Source organism: Macrotis lagotis, chromosome 2 (assembly GCF_037893015.1).
Source record: "Macrotis lagotis isolate mMagLag1 chromosome 2, bilby.v1.9.chrom.fasta, whole genome shotgun sequence".
NCBI classification, from domain to species: Eukaryota; Metazoa; Chordata; class Mammalia; order Peramelemorphia; family Peramelidae; genus Macrotis; species Macrotis lagotis.
Window position 1 is genome coordinate 187,326,240 of NC_133659.1, and position 26,621 is coordinate 187,352,860.

The 26,621-nt window shown below is 37.8% G+C and overlaps 1 protein-coding gene across 1 annotated transcript; it reads left to right on the forward strand.

Annotated features, from left to right (window-relative positions):
* Window positions 1-7,030: 7,030 nt before the first annotated feature.
* Window positions 7,031-17,641, forward strand: KRT32 (keratin 32). The gene is made up of 7 exons (XM_074220549.1): window positions 7,031-7,534; window positions 9,190-9,272; window positions 9,574-9,730; window positions 13,299-13,460; window positions 13,550-13,675; window positions 15,258-15,478; window positions 17,521-17,641. Exons 1-7 carry the CDS (start codon window positions 7,031-7,033, stop codon window positions 17,639-17,641), a joined length of 1,374 nt encoding a protein of 457 aa, XP_074076650.1.
* Window positions 17,642-26,621: the final 8,980 nt, after the last annotated feature.

Consider the following 26,621-nt stretch of genomic DNA (forward strand, 5'->3'; position numbering starts at 1 on the left):
CTCCTCCTCCTCCTCCTCCTCCTCCTCCTCCTTTTTCTCCTCCTCCTTCTCCTTTTCCCCATCCTCCTCCTCCTAGTCATTCTCTTCCTTCTCCTCATTCTTCTCCTCATCCTCTTCTTCCTACTTTCTACTTTCAGCTGGCATCTCTTTCTGACTTCTAATGCCTCATATATAATGCAGAAAAAACTCTCAAATCTATAGTTCTATTATGTTTTATTAACATAAAGTAGCATAGCTTTATCTTCTGAAAAGAACTCTGGAATTTGTAGTTTCTTGACAAATTTCCTTCAGACTATGGAAAATAGTCAATATGTAAATTGACTGATGGAAGCAATGCTTTGCATCTATTCTTACTTCTGCCAATGATCTTATTATTGAGAAAGACCTCTCTTTTACTTGTCCTCTTAAAATAAATTATTTTTTTCCTCAAGCACTTTTATATGATGGATTATATCTCTTTTAAGCTGATTTTTATCAGTGTTCCATACACAAACATCCTTTTTTTTCTCCTCTCAACTCCCTAAATGTCAACATAATAAAGGTGGTGATACTTTTGCATAAGAATGGAGAAGATTTAGGTGTGTTTGAGGCATTAGAAGGAACCTGTAGTTACAAGGAAGAAAAAAAACCAAGTTAATATTCTGTATTTGTAGCCAAAAGTCTGTCAGAGACAGCTTATTTACTAGTATTATTGCCTAAAGGGAGTTATAAATGGGCAAGGTTTGCTCTGCTAATTGGATATTTTCCTAACTCAGGCAATGTTTTCTTACACTTTTTATTGTTCAAAAAACAAAAGAAAAAATTCCTTCATCAGGATAAAAGAGAGGTAAAAAGTTCAGGTTTTAGTGTTTTTGATTTGCTTAAAGGGAACAACAGTAATGTCAACATTATTGACTTTACCTTAGGAGAATGACGTTCCCCAACCATCCTTGCAAGCATTCTTCTTCCCTGGTCATAAGTGAACTGGAGAGTTACTGTTCTTAAACTGGATGAAGTAAATACATTTTTACTCCTATTTTAGTCACCACAAACAAGATAAAGTCTCTTAGTTTCAGACAATTCTCTTTGAAATTTATTGTTTTCAATTCACAGAAGTATATTAGATCTTTTTCATTCATGTGAGACCAAGAATTTCAGACCATGGCACAGACATAATATTATTTTTATTATTTCCTATACAAGAAAAGATGCCCTGGTAGAGTGTTTACACCATAGGGAAAGATATAAGGAAGAGATGAGAGGAAGATAGAGAGGAAATCTGTTGGTGAAGATGGGTCAAGATTAACAAGAACACCTGCAGAGGAGTTGGCATTGGTAGGAAGAAGGGCAATCTCTTCATTAAAACCTACTGTGGAGGCAAGTGGGGCTAATGTCAAGGGGAAAGGAAATGAGAACAGAAGATGGAACTCTCAGTGAATGGTCTTGATTTTGGGGGGGGATACTTGAGGCAAGGTTTTCTTTCAATTGAGATGGTAGGGGAGAAGCTGGAGTAGAAAAGACTATGGGCACAATAGCTATAGTGCTAAGTAGGACAGAAATTCAATTAGAAGAGTAGAATTATCTGCCTCCAGTGAGAGCTCCATTGAGATTAGATAAAGTAAATTAGTAGTGAATCTTGTCAATCCAGTTCCATTACTTCCTCATTTTTGATTAAGAAGCACAGGAGGGGCAGCTAGGTGGCCTAGTGGATAAAGCACCGGCCCTGGAGTCAGGAATACCTGGGTTCAAATCTGGTCTCAGACACTTAATAATTACCTAGCTGTGTGGCCTTGGGCAAGCCACTTAACCCCGTTTGCCTTACCAAAAAACCTAAAAAAAAAAAATGAATATCTCTAAAACTGAACTCATTGGACTGAACTCATTGGGGCGGCTAGGTGGCACAGTGGATAAAGCACCAGCCCTGGAGTCAGGAGTACCTGGGTTCAAATCTGGTCTCAGACACTTAATAATTACCTAGCTGTGTGGCCTTGGGCAAGCCACTTAACCCTGTTTGCCTTACCAAAAAACCTAAAAAAAAAATGAATATCTCTAAAACTGAACTCATTGGACTGAACTCATTGGGGCGGCTAGGTGGCACAGTGGATAAAGCACCGGCCCTGGAGTCAGGAGTACCTGGGTTCAAATCTGGTCTCAGACACTTAATAATTACCTAGCTGTTTGCCTAGCAAAAAACCTAAAAAAAAAAGCACAGGAGTCGGAACAAAGTAGTTGAGGCAATCAAGGTTAAATGACTTGTCCAGGGTCACATAGTGCTAAGTATCTGAGGTTTGATTTGAATTCAGGTTCTCCTGATCCCAGGGCCAACAAAGTAGTTGAGGCAATCAAGGTTAAATGACTTGTCCAGGGTCACATAGTGCTAAGTATCTGAGGTTTGATTTGAATTCAGGTTCTCCTGATCCCAGGGCCAGTGCTCTAGCTTCTGTTGTGATTGTTGATTATTGAGAATAAAGGATAATGTGCAATTGAATTGGTTTACCTAGAGTTCAGTTTTCTCATCTATAAAATGAAGGGTTGGAATTTGTATCTTTAAGTTTTCTTCTGACTTCAAATGAGAAGAAATGATACAAGTTGGAAGGGCAGAGAAGATAGCTTGGGCAGAGGTCAATCAATAGTCTTGGAGAGTTGACTAGAGTAGGGAGATGTTAGCCCAGAGTCACACAGCAAGTATGTATCAGAGGGGAACTTGTATCGAGGTCTTCTTGTGTTCAAGGAAATATCTTATTTTACAGAGAATTTACCAAATTGAGAGAGGAATCGAATTCTTTTTTTTTTTTTGTAAGGCAATGGTGTTAAGTGACTTGCCCACGATCACACAGCTAAGTAATTATTATGTGCCTGAGGTCGAATTTGAACTCACATCCTCTAGGTCCTGTACTCTATCCAATGCACCATCTTACTGCCCCTGAGGAATCAAATTTTGCCAAAGATTTAGAGACTGAACATTTGACAAGATGAAGTGAATACAAACAACATATGCAGAGAAGATATGAAAACTGATGAAGGTATTCCATGTTTTTTCATACCTCTATTTTGGTAGACCTCCCCTAGTTTCCCTCAATGCTTAAGTCATTTTTTGTATAAGACATTCCCCCTGCTCCCAGGCATTAATTAGGACTCTCATTCTTGAAATTACTTTATATCTAGGTGGCAAAGTGAATTAAAGTGCCCTGGATCTGGAGTCAGGAAGACTGAGTTCAAATGTGACCTCAATCAATTATTAATTGTGTTACTCTTGGTCCAGTCCCTTAATCTTGATTCCCTAAGTTTCCTAACTTGAGCTGGACAAGGAAATGGCAAACCACTCCAATATCTTTGTGGAAACCACCCCCCTCACAAATGGGATCACAAAGAGTTGGATATGACTAAAATAACTGAAGAACAAATTTTGTATATGCTATGCATTTTGTATTTTGTATGTTATAGACTCCTCTTTATACCCTACCCCCTTTCCCCTGAGACTAGAAGCTCCTAGAAGGTAGGAGCATTGAATCCCTACCACCTAATACAGTGACTAACATATAGTAGACACTTGAAAAATGTATATTGAAATACCACAGTATTTCACATAGTAGATGCCTAATAAATGCTTGTTGATTGTTGAATTAAAAGATTGTAAAACAAAAAGTGAATGAGCAACTAAATCAGAACCCTGGAGGAAAACCCAGATTTTATGAGTTGCTAGGATCTTTGAAAATTTTGTTATCTCCCCTGAAACTAGGAAAGGATGGGGGAGGGAGAAACAGAGACATGGACTATTAGGGAGAAAACAATGCATTAATGCCAGAAGGTGAGTCTGATATGTTGACCATTGAATCAGATTTAGCATTTCATGGATTTCATGGATTTTTCTTTTCAGGTGATTTTCCCACTACCATTCCTAGGCTGCCTGCAAAGTTGGGACCAAATTTGTACAGCAATGATGACTCATTTCACAGGAAAAACTCAATATTTTTTTCCTTCTAGATTATTCATCTTCCTGGATGCTATTTGTTTCCAGAAACTATTTACATTCTTATTCTTTAATTTCATTGTTTAGTCATTTTCAATTATGTTCTACTTTTTGTGACCCTTTACAGGGTTTTCTTGGCAAAGATACTGGAATTTTTGACATTTCCTTTACTAACTCATTTTACAGATGAGGAAATCGAGTCAAATAAGTTAATTGACTTGCCCAGGTCACACAGCTACAGTCTGAGGTTAGATTTGAATTCAGGCCTTCTTGACTCCAAATCCAGTACTCTATCCAATGTGCCACCTAACTGCCTATTCCTTAATTTAATGGAAGACAATATAGTACAGTGATAAGAGTCATAGTTTTGGAGATAGAAAAACTGACTTCAAATCTGACCTCTGATATTTCTTACTTGTTTGACTTTAGATAAATAACTCCTTGGGCCTCCATTTTGTCACCTGTCCTAAAATGGAGTTGCACTAAATGATATTTTATATTATAGATTATTATTATGTTATAGAGGGGGCTTTAGAGATCCTATTCCAACTCCACCATTTTATATTTCTTCGTATGTAAAATGAAATCCAGAAGGTTACCCAAGGTTACACAGGTAGTAAGCACCAGAAGTAGGATATGAACCTAAAATGAGTGCCCCTTCCATTGTGTTGTGTTGCCTTCCCAAACCAGAACTCTCAGCCCCTCTCCAGCTATAGATCTGTGATGGGGACCCATTTATCTATGTTCCCAGATTTTTACCAGCATTTATTCCCAAGGTCTTTTTAATAGGTTCTCCCTTCTTTGGCTTCTTCTCCCTCACTTCACTTTCTGCAGTAAACTGTTATTTTGTTCCTGTAAAGTTGTTTCATGTTTATTTGGATTGAGGTTCCACTAAACACTGTTTTGGAAAGCATGTCCAGAGGTGTGGCTTAACCATTTCCCACGAGTGCAGTATTTTCATCTACATCTATGCAGTCTTTGAACTACCTTGTATTTCCTTGATAGTATCTTTTCTTTCTAAATCAGTTTGATTTTGTCCGAAAATTTTTTGAAACAAAGAATAAATGGATTTTTTTCTTTCTAGAAATGACTATCTTCTGATGTAAAGAATCTAGACAGGTATCTCTGCCATTTTATTTCCTTTTTATTGTTCTGTTTTTCCCCCCTACGACTTCTTCAGTACTCTCAGTAACTCTTTCTCAGTTGGGTCTAGAGCAGTTCCTAGGCCCAACAGGTTGGTTAATATTTATCATTTATATTTCATGAACCTTACTTTTCAGTTGGTGATCTCACTACTTTTCCTAGGTTGCTGCAGTATTAGGACCAAACTTGTATCGTGATTATCAAGCCAGATTCTTTCCATTTTTGTAATTAGAGCCACTTTTTTTTTTCTGACAGATAGGTCACTCATTGAATAGAGTGCTGCACCTGGAGTCAGAAAAACCTGAGTTCAAATCTGGTCTCAGACACTTAGTAGCTGTATGACCCTGGGAAAATAATTTAATCTCTAGTTGTCTTAATCCACTGGAGGAAGAAATGACAGATCACTTTGATATCTTTGTCAAGGAAACTCTACAGCCAGCTGTTGGCATCTATAGTCACTAGGGTCATGAAAGTCAGACATGACTGAACAATAAAAATTGTCTGACATCATTCCTTAACTGATATGTCAGAGAAGACTATCTAGTTTGAAGATATTCATTGCATCTTAAAATCTTGGACTTGGCTCAGGAGAGAAATCTTTCCCTGATAAAGGGATTTCTTATGCAATATCTCTGTTTATCATGCTTCTGCTTGAGCTCATTTAGTGATGGGAACTCACTATCTTAGCAGGCATCCCATTTAGCTAATGTTCAGTTCTAATTAGTAGGAAATTCATCCTCTGAATTGAAATAGGATTGAAATTTCTTCCTTTTTCTTCTGTTCCACTTCTTTTCTCTAGGGCCATGAAAAACAAATTTAATCTATCTTTCATGTCATAGGTAGCTCTTCACATATTTGAAGACTGCTCCCTCAAGGTGGAGGAAAGTTCTCTTTTGAATTGCAATTCTCTCTTCCTGCAGTGTCCTCTATCCAGGGCTATTCTAGAGCCAGCTTGAACCAGCTAGCAAGAGTCAGCTGCTAAATTTTCATTGTGAGCATTTGTACCTTGGAAATAGGCAAATGCTATAATCAGGACTTGATTTATTGTTTTATTGATTGTCTAGACTTAAGAAAGTGATGAAGAAAATGTTAATAATGCAGATTAAACTTAAAAATATTCTGTGGGTCTATTCTTTCTCTCTAGAAAGCCAATTATTAAATGTTTGACAGCACACCCTTGCCTCTAATTTCTTCATCACAGGAAAGCAAAAGTTGGTGCTCTGCTGACAAGTCCTTTCCCATAATATTCACCTGTTTTTCCAAGCCTGAAGTCTCAGCTCTTCCAATTGCCACTAGGATTCTACTGGACAGATTTTCCTATAATTCCCTAAGTCTGTGTTTCTTTCCTGCTTAATAGAGTTAGTTCTTTACCCACAGTGAAGGAGGTCATAACTCCACTGTCAGTTATTCATTCTCTTCTGTCTTTTCTTGCCTATTTAAACTTTCCCCATCCCAGTTTCATTGCAACTTCTTCCTCCTACACTGTTCTGTCTTAAGAGTTCTTCAGCATGCCCTTATTATAGGCAATGATAAGTTTGCTACATATCTGAAAATCTTCCCACAGCCCTGAGGAGATGGGGTCCAGATCCATCACTTCCAGAGGACTAGGAAAGGTAGGTGATGCCCCACCCTAATAATGAGGGTCATTTCATCCTTTGAAGATGTATCCTGAAGCTTTTACTCTGACTATCAATAATAGGAGTTCCGAGTCCTCTTTGCTTAAATGACTAGCCTAGGATAGTTTATGAGCAATAGAACCTCCTTATTGAAAATTAAGCAACAAATTAATTACTAGCTTCTTTGGATGCTGAGTGTAAACACAAACAATATCTTCGAGGAGCTTTCTTGATTGACGCCCCCTCCCCTTCATCCTACATAGTATAAAAGCTTTTAGAAGATTAAATCCAGTAGATACCAGGGACAGAGGCACCTCATAGTATGACATCCAACTGCTGTGTCACCACCACTGGCTCCCTGGGGACTGGCAAAGGTTGCACCCGGCCTGCCTCAGCCTGCTCCACCACCATGAGTTACCGACCTGAGGTCTGCATGTCCTATGTCTGTCAACCCATGGGTTATGTGCCCAGTGCCTGCCTGCCCACCACCTACCGGCCAAACAGCTGCTTCCCTAAGACCTACTTATCTTCTTCCTGTCGTCCAAGCAGCTGTCGGCCATCCTGCTCCTTACCAGGAAGCTGTGGTGGCCTTTGCTCTGTGGGGGGCTGTGGATGGTACTGTGATAGTGTCTTCAATGGCAATGAGAAGGAGACCATGCAATTTCTCAATGACCGCCTGGCCAATTATTTGGAGAAAGTGCACCAACTAGAGCAAGAGAATGCTAACCTGGAGAGCAAGATTCAAGAAGCTTGTCAATCTCAAATGCCCACTATATGTCCTGATTATCAGTCTTATTTCAGGACTATTGAGGAACTCCAGCAGAAGGTAATGATTAATTCTTAGTGAACCAAATCATCACCATAGGGGCAGTATGGTACAGTGAAAAGGGCATTCCAATTAGATTCAAAGCACATGGGTTTAATTTTAGCTCTGACATTTATTAACTCTGCAATTTTGGATAGGTCACTTTAGTTCGGAGGCATGATAAGTAGTGCAGGTTAGAATTCTATGCTTGAGGTTAGGAAGATCTGAATTAAAATCTGGTCTCAGATACTTACTAGCTGTGTGACCTTAGGCAAGTTACTTAACTTCTGTTTGCCTCCATTATTTTCTTCTATAAAATAGAGATAATAGTATCTAACTTTCAAGGTTGTTATGAGGATTAAATGAGATAATATTTGTAAAATGCCTGGTATATAGTAGGCACTATATAAATGTTTATTATTATTATTATTATTATTATTATTATTATTATTATTATTATCAGCAGCAGTTAGATGTCCCATTGCTTTGCAGGCTAGGGCTTGTAATCAGGAAGACTTGAGTTAAAATCTTTTCTCAGATACTAACTAGCTGTATGATCCTGGTGAGTCATTTAACTTCTTTTTACCTTAATCCATTGGAAAAAGAAATGGCAAAGCATGCTAGTATCTTTACCAAGAAAACTCCATGTAAAGTGTTGGAGTGCTATGGTCCATGGGGTCACAAAAAGTTGGACACAACTGAACAACAGCTATCATCATCATCATCATCTTGGCCTAATTTCCTTATAAGTAAAATAAATGAAGGGTTGGACCAGATGACTTTGTGTGTAAGAGGAGGGCAGTGGGTTAAGTGTCTTGTCCAGGGTCACATAGCTAGTAAGTGTGCAATGTCTGAGGATAGACTTGAACTCAGGTCCTTCTGACTCTAGAGTCAGTGCTCTCTCTTCTGTACCACCTAGCAACCTCTGACCAGATGACTTCTAAGATAGTTTCCAATTCTAAAACAATGGTTCTATAATTTCATGACCCAAAAGGGCATCCTGGATGTTGTGTCCCATTGGTTTTACATCTGAAGGGGAAAGATGTGTGCCTGGAAAGTGGAATTTTCTCCTATTCTGGACACTCTTTTTTTTGGTTTGTAGCACATTGAATTAGAGCAGATGTTAGGAGACCTTGATTTTTCTCTTGGTTTTATTGCTGAGTGACTATATAATTTTGGGCAAATAATTTCTCCTTTCTATGCCTCAGCTTTTTCCTCTGTAATGTGAAGGAGTATGGTTGGATGAGTTGTAATCCTAATACAGCATAATGTTGGAACTGGAAGGAATCCTGGAGATTATCCATGATTCAGTGACAGGTAGTGTTGCATAGTGAAAAGACCATTGGGCTTTCAGAAAAGAATACTAATTCTAAAAATTACTAAATGAGTGACCATTCTGACTCTAAGGTTGGCCTTCTATAATAAGATGGTTTCTTTTCATGCAATTATGAATATAAATATGAAGTTTTTCAATGACTTGAGTTTCAAGAAATATTCTGAAGTTCTTCAAGGTAGTTTTTCCTGTATCTCTCTCCCTTTGGGAAATTTTCTATCACAGGGATAGGACTCAACAGAAGTTGAGTTCTAGCTTTTTTTCTGATACTGATTCCTCTGTAAGTTTTATTTTTTTCTCTTTCTAAGCCAATTTTTTATTTGTGTCCTTCCTTCCTTCTCAGGTTCTGTGTACCAAGGCAGAGAATGCCAGAATGGTGGTACAGATTGACAATGCTAAGCTGGCTGCAGATGACTTCAGAACCAAGTGAGTTGGGATGGGTTAAGAACCAAACTGATGAGGGGGCACCTAGGTGGTGCACTGGATAGAACAATGCCTCTGGAAGCAGGAAGACTTGAATTCAAATTAGACTTCAGACACTCTACACTTACTTGCTTTGTGATCCTAGGCAAGTCACTTAATTCTGACTGCCTTAAAAGAAAAAAAAAAACCAAACTGATGCCTGCCTTCCCCATTTTATACTCACTTGTTTTTCTACAAGGACTTAGAAAACTCAGTTAAACCCTGCTTCTTCTGTTCAACCTCTGAATCTGTTGTCTTTGTGAAGGTATGAGACAGAGGTGTCCCTGCGTCAGCTAGTGGAAGCTGACATCAACGGCTTGCGGAGGATCCTAGATGAACTGACCCTGTGCAAGGCTGACCTGGAGGCCCAGGTGGAGTCCCTGAAGGAGGAACTGCTCTGTCTCAAGAAGAATCATGAAGAGGTAAGCCCTTATAGGAGGGGAGATTTTGGGTAGGTCCCATACCTTTCTGATCCTTAAATTTAAGGGAATTCGGCTAGGGAATTTCTAATCAGAGTCCTCTAGACCCAGAACTGGAAGATGCCATAGAGACTCCTGAGTCAAACCCCATCATTTTATGAATGAGAAAACTGACACTCAGAGTGGAAGGATGATTTGCCTTTGATTATATAAGTAACAATTGGTAATACTAATATTTATTATTAACTATTATTTATACAACCCTTATTATATGCCAAACACTTTGTTCAGCACTTTACAATTATTATCTTTTTTGGTCCTTACAACAACCCTAGGAGGGTACTATCATCCCCATTTCACAGAGGAGAAAACTGAGGAAAATAAAGGTCAAGTGACTTGTCCAAGGTCATAGAGCTGAGTTTGCATTTGAACTCAGGACTTTTTGACTTCAGGATCAGGGTCTTGACTCTATCTACTTGCTGCCTCAGAAATGGAATTTGAACCCAAGTCTTCTGATTCCAAGTCTAATATTCTTTTCCTTCTGCACGACATTACCTTCTAGTTTCCAAGTTCCTGATCCTAATGATAGAACCAACTGTGAGCAGTTAGGGCATCCTATATAGCTTTGAGTATGGACTTTCTTGTATCTATCTAGTCTTGGGTCAATTAGTCAGCAAGCAGGCTTCTTACTTGCTAAGCACTGGGGGGGGGGTATGGGGGAAGGAATACACAGAAAGATAAATCTAGTCTCTGCTCTCATGGAACATTCTAATTGAAGAGAGAAAAAGAAATGATTAGGTTTGTGCCATTTATGTATAGGAAAGATAGAAGGTAGTTTGAGGGCAGTACCAGCTGGAAGCACTAAAAAAGCCCAAGGGCCACAGAGTTTTCTTTTTCCTTCATGAGATTCAATGAATTCCTGTCCAGGGCAGGAATCAGGTTAAAAATTTAACAAGTTACTACAAATTCTGACCAATTTTTACTAAAGGATTGCCTAAAAAATAGCACTCAATCATTAAGAGTTCATTGAACCCTCCCAGGGAGCATAATATTAACATGAATCATACTAGTCTAACAAGGGAGAGTAGAGAAACTCACCCTAAAGACTAATATTAAGTACCTGGACTTCCTCTGTCTAAAAACTCTATTAGAAGCAACTTTCTTTTGGAGCCAGGTTTTGTATTTGGCCCAAAGGATAATGAAATCTTAGTCCAGAAGCAGACCTCCCACTCAGTGCAGAAATCACCCTGAGATATGGTCATCTGGTCTTTGTTTGAATATGGGTGGTACTCTGAAACTGTAATCCTTACAAATTAAGTATAACTTGGTGCTTCTCTGAGTTGTTTTTAGCTTTATCCAATTCTTTGTGTCCCCATTTGGTGTTATCTTTCTTTTTTTTAGGTTTTTTTTAGTTTTTTTTTTTTGCAAGGCAATAGGGTTAAGTGGTTTGCTCAAGTCCACATAGCTAGGTAATTATTAAGTGTCTGAGGTTGAATTTGAACTCAGGTACTCCTGACTCCAGGGCCGGTGCTCTATCTACTGCGCCATCTAGCTGCCCCTATTTGATGTTATTTTGGCAAAGATGCTGGAGTGGTTTCTCCAGCTCATTTTACAGATGAGGAAACTGAGACAAACAGAACTGTGACATGCCCAGGGTTGCACAGCTCTGTGTTTGAGTGTTTGAGGCCAGATTTGAACTCAGGAAGATGAGTCTTCCTGACTCCAGGGCTAGTACTCAAACCAATGTCCATAGTTGCTCTATGCTTCTCATCAGGAAAATTATTCACAGTGAATTTTTAATGATGAATTAACAAAGATTAGGGTGGTAGATTAGAAATAATTTACAGGGCTTTACCCCATAAAAATCATAAAACTTTTTTTTTCTAATTCAGCTCTAGGAATGCTATGCAAAGAGGAGATGAAGTTATCCCTGTTTTCTGATTATATAACAGTTGGTCAGCAAAGAAACTAAGAAAATTAAAGATGTCAACAAAGTAACTGAATTCAAAATAACCTCATGAAAGTCAAAAGCATTTCAATTACAGCAATAGCAAAACGCAGGAGGTAACAATAAGAAATATAACAAAGAATTAACATGTAAGATCTTTGGAGGTGGAAACGATTTCTTTTTGCTTTTGTATCCCCAGCACCTGATACTTCATCCCTGTAAGGTATTCCCTTTATGGAAACTCTCTCTAGTGATGAAGGCTATAGCTTGGTAATCTCATTCATAGACCTCATCAGTTTCTAAAGATTTAGCTCTCTCCATGCTAAGTCTTACATGGGACTTTAAATGGAAAGTCTCATTTAAAAAATTATAAGATGTATAAAATATTCAAGATATATTCTCCCAAGGCACTCCTTTTATATTTACACTATTTCAATCCAATTCTAGGAGATTTATTAAGTACCTACTATCTACAAGTTACCATGCTTGATGTAATAGATTGAGTTTAGACCTGGTAGTATGGAATAGAGGAGTGATGGTTAGCCTTGGAATGCAAAAGATCTGGATTCAAGTTATTCTGGTCATCTGATCATGGGTTATCCAGTTAACTTCTTCATGTCCTAGATAATACTATAGGAATATAAAAGAAAAGATAATTAATAAAAAATATTAAGAACTTATATCATACATGTATTGTGTTAAGTATTGAGAATATGATGAAAGGTAAAAATAGTCCATGACCTCTAAGAACTTATGCTCCAATAGTAGGAGTAAAATGTACAAAGACTGGAAAAGGAGGAAGGGACAAGATTATGAAAAGCTCTAAATGATGAATAGAAGGCTTTATATTTGATTCTGGGATATTAAGGAGCCACTAGAAGTCATGGGGAGGGGAATGGCATGTTATAAGATCAGTGCTAAATTTCAGATTTAAAACAATCACCTTGACAGCTGAGTGGAGGATGGATTAGAATGAGGAGAGATGAGGTTGGAAGACCAATTAGAAAGCTCCTACTATATAATTCAGGGAAGAGGTAAAGATCTGAACTACACTGGTGGCTATGAGAATGGAGAGAAGAGAACATATATAAGAAGTGTGAAGACTGATTTGGCAATATTTGACAACAGATCAGACAGGTGAAGTAAGAATGAGAATTTGAGAATATCATAGCACTTGCAAGCCTAGGTGACTGGGAAGATGATAGTGTCTTTGCCAGCTATATGAAAGTCTGAAAATGAGAAGGGTCTAAGGGAGCAGAGGGGAAGATAATGAATTTTGTTCTGAACATGTTGAATTTTACATGCCTAAAGGATGTCTAATTCAAGATGAACAAAAAATATTTGGTGATTCAGGAATGGAACCCGTAGAAAATGATGAATAGTCAAATTGTCAACTGCATCAGTGGAGAGAATTTCCTTAATGGGAATTCTTTTCCAAATGAAATCACAGGTGCTGAGTATAAAAAAAACAAAAGGAAATAGTCTGCCCTGGCAGAGCTTACATTCTATTTCTTTGTTTTGAGTATAGCATACTTTTCCTTTCACTTCCTTGTATTCCTTGAGGGAAGAGTCAGCACTTTGTAGGATTGTATATTTGGCTTTGGAACTCTTCTGCCTTTGCAGGAAGTCAGTGCCCTTCGCTGTCAGCTTGGGGACCGACTCAACATTGCAGTGGATGCTGCTCCTCCAGTTGACCTGAACAGAATGTTGGAAGAGATGCGGTGCCAGTATGAGACTGTGGTGGAGAACAACCGCAGAGATGTAGAGGAGTGGTTCAATGCTCAGGTGGGTTTCTCCCAGGGGCCAATTCTGGGCCAATTCCAATGAGAAAAAAACAATGGTGTTTTCAAGTGCATTGTATCTCTCTGTTTTAGATGGAGGAACTTAACCAGCAAGTGAACACAAGCTCAGAGCAGCTCCAGGGCTACCAATCAGACATCATTGATCTGAGGCGCGCCATTAATGCTCTGGAGATTGAGTTGCAGGCTCAGCATAGCATGGTGAGTACATAGCTGGGGTTCTCACCTCTTGAGAAATGCAGAAAACAACATTTCACCAGGAAACAGACAAGTATATGCACATCCCATTACTTATTCAATTAAATTCTCTGTTCTTCCATAGATGATATCAGTCACTGAACTGTGGTTTAGTTCCCCATGTTGGAAAAAAGAGGAGATAGAAATCAATCCTTAGCCCTTACTCAGATCTTCAGGCGGTTGAGATGCTAATCTAGTCTAAGGGATTGTGTGTGTGTGTGTGTGTGTGTGTGTGTGTGTGTGTGTGTGTGTGTGTGTGTGTGTGTGTGTGTGTGTGTGTGTGTGTGATGAATCCCTTTGCAGACTGATAAAGCCTATGGACCCTTCCTCAGAATAGAGTTTTTCAGTGCATAAAAATAAAACACACTTGAAATTTATGTTGAAATACAGTCATCAAAATATTTTTAAAAAGCAAGTTCATAGACCTCAAGTTAAGAACCCTTTATCTAACTTAATCTTTAGCTTATGGATACATGTTGTTGTTTAGTCATTTTTAGTTGTGTCCAACTCTTCATAATGCTATTTGGATTTTTCTTGGCATTGGAGTGGGTTGACATTTCCTTCTCCAGCTCATTTTAGAGATGAAAAAACTGAGGCAAACAGGGTTAAGGGACTTACCCAGGGGTACATAACTAATAAGTTTCTGAGGTTGGATATGAACTCAGAAAGTGAGTCTTGCTGACCTCAAACCCTGCACTCTATTTACTGTGTCATCTAGCTGCCTAACACTTAAGTAAAATTAAGGGCAGTTAGGTGGTACAGTGGATAGAACACTGACCCTGGAGTTAAGAGGACCTGTTTCAAATCCAATCTTAGATACTTGATAGTTTCTAGCTGTGACTTTGGGCAAGTCACTAACCCTAATTGCTTCATATCCAGGGTCATCTCCAGTTGTCCTGATTTATATCAGATGGCTCGGGAGGAGAAAATGAGACTGGTGACTTTGCACAACATCCCATTCCTCAAATCCATTTCATATGCTTGTCATGGCATCAAATCCCTGATGTCATGGTCTTCTTCGAGAATATAGGAAAAACAACAAGTAAAGTTAAATAAAAGAATCAGAAAGATTGGCTTTGATAGCATATTCCCCAAACTATGTATAGATAAAGACCCCTCTACTGATGCTTCGTCATCAATCTTCTGATGTCAAAGATAGGCTTGTACATCGATCTGAGTTTTGATGTTTTTCAATATTATTTTCATTTACATTATTTTGAGTACTGTGCATATTTTCCTTCTGATTCTTCTTATTTTGCCTTATATTAGTACATCTAAATCTTTCCAAGTTCCTCTGAATTCTAGTTTTTTGTTTCATTTCATCCATATACCATGATTTTTCATCCATATACCATGATTGTTCAGTCATCCCTTAAAACTGGGTTCCCACTTTTCTTCCCATTTTCCCCACCACAAGTGTTACTATTTTAATATTATAGGGCAATTAAGGAATCAATTTACATGACAAAAGATCTGAACTTCTGGGTTTGATTTATGTTAAGGAAATATCCCTTTCCCTTACAGTCATATTTCTTCTTTACTACAGAGAGATTCTCTGGAAAACACTCTAAATGAAACAGAAGCCCGTTACAGCTCCCAGTTGGCTCAGATGCAGTGTATGATCACTAATGTGGAGTCCCAGTTGGCTGACATTCGCTGTGACCTGGAGAGGCAGAACCAGGAGTATAAGGTCCTCTTGGATGTCAAGGCCCGCCTAGAGTGTGAGATTGCCACATATCACAGCCTTCTAGAGAGTGAAGACTGCAAGTAAGTGGAACAAATGTCCTTAGTGGGCAGAGGGAAGGCAGTAATCTGAAATGCAATCAGGGTTTAAATATCTAGTGAACTGGTAGCTTAAATCACTAGGTAGCTTAAATTTCCTCTTAGAAGATATTTCATTGATTCATAGGACCACAGGCCTAGAGCTGAAAAGGACTTTAGAGGACATCTCTTCCAACCTGCCAATTTTATAATTGAGGAAACTGATATCTAGAGAAGTTAAGTGATTTGGTCAGGTAGTAAGTGACATGGTAAGGTTTTGTACTCAGTTCTTCTGACTCTAAATTAAATATACTTTCCAATGTTGCACATATTACTGGTGTACTCTAGGAAAGAACATAGACCATATTTTTTCATGTGGATGGTTCAGTCTTAGAGTCCTAATTTCCTTTCCAGGGGCAAATATGATACTGTTGAGTCAATGTAATCCCTAGGAAGAATAGGCAGAAGATCTGAGTTTTAGTTCTGACTCTACCATTCACTGGTTATGTAATGTTGAGCAACTGTCTTTAAGTTCTCTGAGCTTTAGTGTTTTCATCTGCAAAATAGGAATGATATCTTACCCTACCTCTCTCCTGGATGTGTTGTGAGTCATAAATGAACTATGCAAAATTATCCTATAAAACTATAAGGTTCAAGATGAGAAAATATAAATTATTATTAGTGAGAAACCACACTAAAAACAACTGATTTCTCTAGCTTCTTTATTGTATTCTTTGCAACTCTATTTGTAGTTCAGCATAAACTCAAATTTTCTAGGTACGGTTTAATCCCCAGACATCTCATGTAATGATTTTTTTTACTGGTTTCCCATATTTCACCCTTTCCATCTACACTGCAAACAGACTATTGCTATTTAAGTGTTTTACTCACTCCATTAGAAGTAGCATGGTGTAGTAGATAGTAGATAAAGCAACCATGTGATCCAGTGGATAGCTCATGGGACCTGGAGTCAGGAAGACTCATCTTGAGTTCAATTCTGGTCTTAGACACTTACTGATTATGTGAATCTGGGTAAGTCACAGAACTCTGTTTGCCTCAGTTTCCTCATCTGTCAAATGAGCTGGAGAAAGAAATGACTAACCATTTGAAGTGTCTCCACCAGGAAAAGTCCTAAATAGAATCATGAGGACATAACTGAAACAATTGAACAAAAGCAATAATAGAAACCTGGGCCCAGAACCAGCAGCATCTTTAACTGCCAGGGAAATTTCACATGACTGTGATGAAGAGTGATGAAAAGTCAGGAGACACTGGAGATTATGTTAGAAATAATATTTTACTACATATATTGTTCAGAGCCAGAAAAAACAGATTCTCTCCCTGATTAAACGAACATAGGAAACAGTTACAGACATACATAAGAGAAAGCTAATAATTAAAAATAGATATACATCATTAAATAATTGTTGGCTAACTAAGAACATACCTAAGGAGGCTTCTTGGAATGTTTATGGTTTGCTCTGGATGTCCTCTTTAGTTTCAGTTGTGCATTCAAGCACAGGGGAAATTTTTCTTTAACTCAATCAAGCTCAAAGTTTCCCTCTAGCACTGTGTAACCTTGAGCAAGTCATTTAACTTCTCACTTTCTCAGATAAATGTCTAAGTCTTTAAAGTGGGAGCTTCCTTATTTATTTATTTTTTATCTTGTGCAAGGGGTTAAGTCACACAGTTAGGTAATTATTAAGTGTCTGAGATCAAATTTGAACTCAGGTTCTCCTGACTCCAGGGTTGTTATTCTATTCACTGTGTCACCTAGCTGCCCCCAGGGAGCTTGCTTATAGAAAGATCCCTATAAAAAAAAAAGATTAAAAAAGTTCCCCACAACAATGAAATGACACATCTCAAACCATCATCATGCAATTATAAGCTCCCCCAAGACTGGGGCTATTTTTCATTTTATAGTTATATTCTAGGCATCAAGTGGAGAAACTGACATGTAGTAAGTACTTAATAAAAGTTTATTGAATTGAAACCTCTCTTTTCTCTTCACATGTATTACATACTATTTATTCATTTTTCTCTTGCAGACTGCCCTGCAATCCGTGTACCAGTCAGCCTTCATGTACACCATGTGTACCCCGCCCTGTCTGTGCACCCCGCCCTGTCTGTGTACCATGTACCCCTTGTGCCCCAATGGGCCGATACTGAAGTCTCCATTGGAATAGATGGAAATTCAAATGTAGATAAAATTTCTGGTGTCTCCTGAGACCTCTGGCCAATGGAGATCAATAAAACAATGCAATATCTGGCAAATGAGTGAAGCTTCCTTAAAATGCTGTCATTACATATTAAGACTGTATTCTTCAAATTCTACATCTTGTCATTTCATTTGCTGATGCATGTCTCTTTCAAGATGGTTCCCATTTTCTTTGCCATTTCAGAACTTTCAGAGAGAAATTAATTCCAGCTGCTAATAAAGGAACTTATTTTCAGGAAACCAGCAAACATAAATTTCTGACTATGTCTTTTGTGTGACTATTTTCCTTGAGTAGGTTTGTGTCTTTGGATTCATAAGGAGGGGATAGCATAAATCCTAATTTTAATCAAACCACATGTATTTTCTCAGAATTTATAATATGTGAGGCATGACTGAGGGAGACAGAACAAGTATGTGTTATGATTTTAACTGGTAGTGAGTACAGTTGGGGAGACATAGATACACATGTAAAAAAGACCCCCAAACCCCCAAAACCTAAAACCAATAACTCAAAACAAAACAACCCTCCAAATAAATCTTAAATACAAAAATCATGAAAGCTAAGTTCCAAAAAATTACATGATAGAGTAGCAAAGAATATTCTATCTCAAGTCAGATGACTCAGTTTCCTGTGATATAAATTAGGCTAGATGATAGCTAAGGACCCTGCCAGCCCTTATTCTGATCCAGATATTAAGTGGGATAGGTGTTTGAAGAAGAGGCAGACACCTCTTCCTGGGGTATCCAGAAATGACTGGTGCAGATAAGATTTGAGAAGGATTAGAAAGATGGAAAATTGGATTTTGAGTTCAGAATAAGAGTTGGATATTCTAGATAGAATAATGGGCAGGAGAAAAAATATGGTGGGAGCAAAGTACAAGATATTCTACTGGATGAATAAATTAGTATGGATAGAGTAAGATTAAAGGGGAGTAATCAGAGATTTAGGTAGATTGGATTCAAACAGTTGAGTGCCTTGGGTGACAGATTGTAGATCTTAGATTATATCTTATGGGTAATAGGAACTTTTTAAGGGTTTTGAGCTGGAGAATGAGACAATAAATATGTCACCTACAGTATATATTGAAGAGGGAGATTAGTTAGGAGGTATCTGCAGTAATTCTTATGTGAGGTGTTGAGGGTGTGGACTAGGGTGGTGACAGAGAGAAAAGAAAATAAAGAAGGATTTAAGGGACTTGGTGAAAGATAAACCAACAGAGCTTTGCACTAATTGATAGGTGGAGTAGTGAAAGGAAGAGAAGAATTAACGGAACCTTTGGGAAAGGTAGACCACAAATGCTACTTTGAAACAGCTATTAAAATACATCACACAATAAGCAGGGATAAAGTTTCTATTCAGATTCTGCCCTCTGCCCTTCCCAAATATTACAAAAATGAATAATTTCTTATGCTGCTTGAGATATTTTGAGAGATTTTATATGCAAGGGTTGGCACTCATGATTATCTACCTAATACATGGGAAAAGGAACACACATGCTTTGCTTAGCAAATCTATATGGTGTCATTATGGTAAAATAAAACACATTAAAATAAGGGTTGGGAGTAGCTGTGGTTATAGAACCAAAAGAACAGCAGGTCTGGGTTTAAGAGAACGTGATATAATGGAATAAGTCCTAGCTCTGGAGTCAGAGGTTGCTGTTGCTCATTCCTTTCAGTTATATCTGACTTTTTGTTATCCCATTTTGGGTTAAAGATGCCTGAATGGTTTGCTATTTCCTTACTTGCCCAGGGTCAAACACCTAGTAAGTATTTGAGACTATGTTTGAACTCAGGTCTTTCTTATTCTAGGCCCTGCAGCCTATCCACTATACCACTCACCTAGGCAGAAGGACCTGGCTCAAATACCTTCACTGAACTTTACTATCTATATAACTTTGAGCAAGATACTTAACCTCTCTTGACCTTAGTTTCCTCATGTGTAAAATAAGAGTGTTAGATGAGATGGTCTTTGAGATACTTTCAAGCTTGAGGCTGATGATTCAGGAACCTGGTGATTACATTTGGTAAGTCTCCTAAGCTCTATAGATTTCATTTTCACCATTAATTGAGTGGGAGGATTTAAAAAAAGATGATTTTTGAGATTTCTGCCAGCTCTAAATCTTTGAGTTTGGTTAATTGAACATGAACTATTTTTTGTTCCCTTGTTGAAAAGACTTTCTAAAATGTCTTCTGTTTAAGTGAGAAGAGAATATAAAACCAAAATAAATGACCTTTTGTTAATTGCGGGTCTTGTAGTTCCTCAAGAATATCATTGTGAAATGGAGTGTGATCTAGTGGAACACGAACTTCAAGTCAAAAGACCTTGGTTTAAATCCATGTTGCACCAATTAGTGAAATGACTTTGGGCAATTCAAAACTCTCTGACCTGTTTCTCATCTGTAACATTGGAATAACAGTGATGAAGATCATTTGAGATATTGTATATTCTGGTTTGTAACCAGAAAAGTTATCAGCTATGGTTTTCAAGGAACAACTAGGTGGTGCAGTATAATTAGCACCTAGGGCCTGAAGTCAGAAAGATCTGAGTTCAAATCTGAATTCAGATACTAGTTGTATGACTAGAAAAGTCACTTATATTTCTTGCTTTAATTTTCTCATTTGTGAAATAGATTGGAGAAGGAAATGGGGACAACTCCAAGATCTGGCCAAAAATCACAAATAGGTCACAAAAAGTCAAATGCTACTGAACAATAGCAACAAAATTGTAATTAATCCTCTTGTGTAAGAGATCACTATGGTCTAGTGATTAAGTATTAGTCTTGGAGTCAGCTCGTGAGTTTGAATTTCAGTCTTGTTACATTGTGGCCTTGGGTAAATCATTTCAATTCCTCTAAGCTTCATTTTCTCTTATTATAAAATAAAGAGGTTTCACTAGTCCAGAACTGCTTGACCTTTCTCTGTGTTGTGGACCCTAGTGAGAGTCTAGTGAAGCCTTTGGATCCCCCACTAGAAATAATGGTTTTAAATAATGAAAAACTAAATTTTAGCTAGAAGTATGTAGAAATAAATAATGATTAATTAATTAGCAATAATAAATCAGATCTTGAAAATTAATCAGATTAATTAATTAATGTATTCTCTTCATGGACCCAGGTTTAAGAGTTTTTCATTGAATGATCTCTAATCTCTTTTCAAACTCCTACTTCTATGATTCTTTGTTATACTGTTGTACAAGGCATTGGAGTCATGATGTCCTAATCCCTGGACATATGCTGTAAGATAGTTTTTAGAACAAATACTGATATAATCTTGTTTGGACAAGTTCATAGATCTGTTTCTTTTTTCTAAGAGTAAAGTGGTACAAATCTGAGGCCTGTGCTCATTGGCATACCTTTCAGGTTAGCCAAAGTATTCTTGAATCTAAAAGGTGGTAAATGGAAGTTAGCATGGTGAGGTGCTAGAGCCCAGGGGCTGGGTGGGTTCCACATCAGGCCAGAGAGATGAGAGGTAGGACAAGGGAGGACCCCTCCCAGGTCCTCTTGCCAGGCTTCTCACACTTTCCTCACTTCCATCCTTCATACTATGCTCATGCCTGTCAGACCTTCTCCATTGCTTAGAGATTCCCTGAGTCCTCTCTCATAGAATCATAGTAACCCACTGTTGTAAAGGTAAATGCCACCTAGTTCAAACTGTACCTGAACAAGAATATTCTCTACATTATATCTTTAGAGAGCATTGGTTTGAAGTTGCTAGTGAGTGGAAAGTTTGCTCCTCATTCACTTATTGGATAGTTCTAATTGTTAAGAAGTTATTACTTAGGTCAAATAAAAATCTACCTCTTGGCAGTTTCCTTTCATTATTCCCTCATTCTGCCTGCTGGGGCTAAGATGAGCCAGTCAAATTCCTTTTTTTCATAGGACAGCCCTTCAAATGCTTGAATATAATTATCATGCCTCTCCTGAATTTTTTATCCTCAGGTTAAATATTTTCTATTTCTTCAACCAAACTTCATACAATTTTATCTCAAGGTTCTTGAGATCCACTATGGATGACTTTCAATGTTCCTAAAATTTGATACTCAGAACTGAAAGTGATACCAAATGTGATCTGATCAGGGAATGATGTGCAATTACCTCCCAGTTTTAGAAACTGTATCTCCCTAGAGGATACTGGGAGGCACAGTAGATAGTGTGGGCCTTGAAGTCAGATTTCTCCCGTCTTCAGTTCAGTAACCCTTTCAAAAAGGAAAATCAGGTTAGCTTGGCATAACCTGTACTTGCTGTTCTTCTGGGATCTTTATTTCCTTTATAGTTAATTCACCAATGTTCCTTTCATAATACATTATAACATTTTGCTGTGTCTCTTGCCTTTCTTGGTATCACCAACCCTTAGCACAACGCCTTATATATAGTAGATACATAACAAATACTAAATGACTGATTGTATAACATTTCCCACCATCCTAGTTAGTTCCTCCCTCTCCTTCAATACTCTCACATGGCTGTCATTTGAAATCCCTCTTTTCAGGACTGACCTTCTGTTCAAGGTGCTAAGTGCTTCCTTCACTTCCCAAATGATCTCTGCCTCCTAAAATGGCATATACCACTTTTCCTGGACTTTTATCTTTTTGACTTGGCATCATGCACTTGGAGCTAAAAGGGACCTTAGAAGTCACTGAGTACAATCCCTTCATAAGAAAGGTGAATGACAAAGCTAAGATCAGAGTTGGTTAATGGGAAGGCTGGAATTTGAACCCAGCAATCTTTACATTGTGCAGCATAATCACATTCTTTTTTGTATTGTTAGTTATTTGGCTTAGAATAAAGATGTAAGAGAATTTACAGGTGATTTTGTCCACCCTCTTCTTATTACAGATGAGGCAACTGAGTCCTGGAAAAATTAAATGGCTTGGTCATTGCCATACAGGGAGCTAGTAGCAAACTTGGGATTTGGAACCAGTGCTTTTTTTACTGGAACATCTATTACAAGTGACCTGTATGATCACCACAAAATTTTGAGTACCTTTAGCCCAGAGCTTAACCTCATAACTTCATATCCTATCCCAAAAAAAGGACCAAAAAAACCCCACATGTAAAAAAATATCTATAGTAGCTCTTTTCATAGTGGCAAAGAAATGGAAATTGAGGGGATGCTGATCAATTGGGGAATGGCTGAACAAATTGTGGTATATGAATGTGATGGAGTACTACTGTTCTATAAGAAATCATGAGGGGAAAGGACTTCAGAAAAGCCTGGAAAAACTTGCACTGACTGATTCTGAGTGAAGTGAGCAGAACTGGAGGAACACCAACATTGTGTGATGATCAGTTATGATGAACTTGCTCATTTCAGCAGTACAACAATCAAGAACAATTTGTGATGGAAAATATTATCCAAATTCAGAGAAGGAACTATGGAATTTGAATGCAGACCAAAGCTTATTATTTTCAATTTTGAAAAGTTATCTTACATATTATGTTTTTTCCCTCTATTTTTTCTTTTTGTTTTGATTCTTCTTTCACAACATGATTAATATGGATATGTATATATGTTATACATACAGTCATGTATGTATATCCTATTTTAGATTTCTTTCTGTCAGGGGAAGGGGGGAGGGAAGGGAGAGAGGAAGAAAATATGAAATTCAAAATGTTACAAAAATGATTGTTGAAAACAAACTTTGCATGGAGTTGGAAAAATAAATAAATAAAATATAAAAAACAAAGAGTTCTGCAAACAATAGATACTTAATGAATTTAATGCCAATTTATTTCTCTGACCTTTTCAGTTTTCAATACTATTTCATACTTCACTTTCCCTCATCCATTCTCAAGCATACTCAAACTTTTTTTAAAAAAATTTAATTTCAGGTTAATAAAAGTCACCAAATTACCAGACAATAAAGTAATTTCAATACTAAATATGTATGCACCCAATGGGACAGGATCCAAATTCTTAGAGGAGAAGCTGAAAGAGCTAGAAAGACATAGACAGCAAAACTGAACTAGTGGGAGACCTCAACCTCCTGCTCTCAGATTTAGATAAATTGAATCATAAAATAAACAAGAAAGAAGTTAAGGAGGTAAATTGATTGTTAGAAAACCTAGATATGATAGACCTATAGAGGAAATTGAATGGGGATAGAAAGGAATATACTGTTTTTTTCTGCAGTACTTGGCACTTACACAAAAATTGACCATGTACTAGGGCATAAAAACCTAATGATGAACTGCAGAAAAGCAGGAATAATGAATACATCTTTCTCAGATCATAATGCCATAAAAATCATATGCAATACTGGGCCAGGGAGATATAGACCCAAAACTAATTGGAAACTAAATAACATCATTTTAAAGAATGAGTGGGAAAGACCCCAACTCAGAGAGACCTGGAACCTCTGAGGAGAATAGAATCTGGTCTCCAGCACAGAAAGACTTCCTTGAAGAAATAAGGAAGGAGCTTAAAAATTTGGGAGAGACAATTAATACCCTGCAGCAAGAAAACAAAACCTTAGAAAGTACAATTGGACAAACACGAAAGGAGAATAAATCTCTCAGATCCTCAAATGAACAAATGCAAAAAGAAATTAATTCTCTCAAAGCCTCAATTGGTCAAATGGAAAGCTCTATCAAAAGTAGAATTGATCAATTGGTAAAGGAGTTGCAAAAGGTTAATGAAGAAAACTCCTCCCCCCCAAAAAAGAATGGAGTCTACAGAAACTAATGACTCCATGAGACAGCAAGAGTCAGTTAAACAAAATCAAAAAAATAGAAAAAAATAGAAGCAAATGTAAAATACCTCATCAACAAAACCACTGACCTCGAGAATAGATCGAGAGGGGCAACCTGAAAATTATAGGACTGAAAACATTGAAGAGGAAAAAAGCCTGGACTTAATATTACAGGATCTAGTGATGGAAAACTGCCCTGATATCATGGAATCGGAGGGCAAAGTAGTTATTGAAAGAGTACATCGATCCCCACAAGAAAAAGATCCTAAAATGAAAACACCAAGGAATGTTGTGGCCAAACTCCAGAACTATCAGATAAAAGAGAAAATCCTGCAAGCAGCCAGAAAGAGACAATTTAAATATCAAGGAGCCACAGTAAAGATCACGCAGGACCTGGCTTCTTCAACATTAAGGGATCAAAGGGCCTGGAATGAGATATTTTGAAGAGCAAGGGAGCTTGGAAGGCAGCCAAGAATCTACTTTCCTGCAAAGCCGAGCCTTCTCTTCCAGGGAAAAAGATGGACATTTAACGAAATGGAAGAATTCCAAAAATTTCTGATGAAAGGATCAGAGCTAAACAGAAAATTTGGACATCAAACAGGAGGTTCAAGAGACACATGAAAAGGCAAAAAAAGGGGAGTGGGTAAAAGGAAAAAAATGCAATCCAGTAAGTTGAAATTGGCTATATCCCAGTATGGGGGGGGGGGAGAGACTCTCATAAATCCTGAGAAATGTAACTCTAACAGAGAGAATATACCTAGCCAGAAATGATGGACATCCATGACCTATCCACGAGACTGCTATCTAATGGGATGTAACTGGCTTTAACCCCACTTGGGAGAAAGACTCTAATAACTCTCAGGAATTTTGATTCTATTCAATAGAATATACTGAACTAGAAGGGACAGACACTCAGAATTTTCTATGACTTAGATAGGATGATCTAAAAAAATACACTACCTCCCTACAAAGGGGGACAGGAAAGAGATGGGAGGAGGGAGGGGATTGAATGGGACAAATCTCATTACACTAAGAGGTACAAAAAACCCTATGGTAATAGAGGGGAAGAAGGGAGCAGAGGAGAAACACCTGAATCTTCTTCTCATCAGACTTGGCTTAAAGTCAACCTACACATACTCAGTTAACTTATAAAACATTTAACCTTTCAAGCATTAAAAGGGGAAAAGGGGAGGGGGGACAGAGAAAGGGAAGGGGAGTGGGGGAAATAAGGGGAATAACAAAAGGAAGGGAAGGGAAAAGGGAAAAAGGGAAAAGGGAAAGAAAGGGGAGGATGTGATATAGGTGGGCAAACACACTGAAGGGGGTGGTGGTGGTATTCAGAAACAAAATATTGGGGAATATGGATAAAGGGGGGGAGGAAGGTGGAAAATACAAACAGAGGGAAGATAGCATGGAGGGCAATAAAGAATTAGTAATCATAACCTTGAATGTGAATGGGATGAACTCTCCCTTAAAACATAAGCAAATAGCAGAGTGGATTAAAAACCAGAATCCTACAATATGCTGCTTACAAGAAACTCATTTGAAGCAGAAAGATACATAGAGAGTAAAGGTAAAAGGTTGGAGCAAAATATATTTTGCTTCAGCTGAAGAGACAAAAGCAGGGGTAGCAATCGTTGTCTCAGACAAAGCAGCAGCAAAAATAGATAGCATTAAAAGAGATAAGGAAGGAAACTTTATCCTCCTAAAAGGTACCATAGACAATAAAGTCATTTCAATATTGAATATATATGCACCCAGTGGGACAGCTCCCAAATTCTTAGAGGAGAAGCTGAAAGAACTACAGGAAGACATAGACAGCAAAACTCTACTAGTGGGAGACCTCAACCTCCTGCTATCAGATCTAGATAAATCAAATCATAAAACAAATAAGGAAGAAATTAGGGAGGTAAATAGATTGTTAGAAAAATTAGATATGGTAGACTTATGGAGGAAACTGAATGGGGATAGAAAGGAATATACCTTTTTCTCTGCAGTACATGGAACTTATACAAAAATTGACCATGTACTAGGACATAAAAACCTAATGATCAACTGCAGAAAGGCAGAAATAGTGAATACATCTTTCTCAGATCACAATGCAATAAAAGTCATATGTAATACTGGGCCAAGGAGATATAGACCCAGAACAAACTGGAAACTGAATAACCTCATTTTAAAAAATGAGTGGACCAAAAAACAAATTATAGAAAGAATTAACCATTTTATCCTAGATAATG

Bases quoted from the DNA above. Each gene is read 5' to 3' on its own strand.
- KRT32 (XM_074220549.1), top strand. From the start codon at position 7,031: ATGACATCCAACTGCTGTGTCACCACCACTGGCTCCCTGGGGACTGGC. The intron at 9,731-13,298 runs GTAAGCCCTTAT...CTGCCTTTGCAG, and splicing joins TCAAGAAGAATCATGAAGAG to GAAGTCAGTGCCCTTCGCTG. The intron at 13,461-13,549 runs GTGGGTTTCTCC...TCTCTGTTTTAG, and splicing joins AGGAGTGGTTCAATGCTCAG to ATGGAGGAACTTAACCAGCA.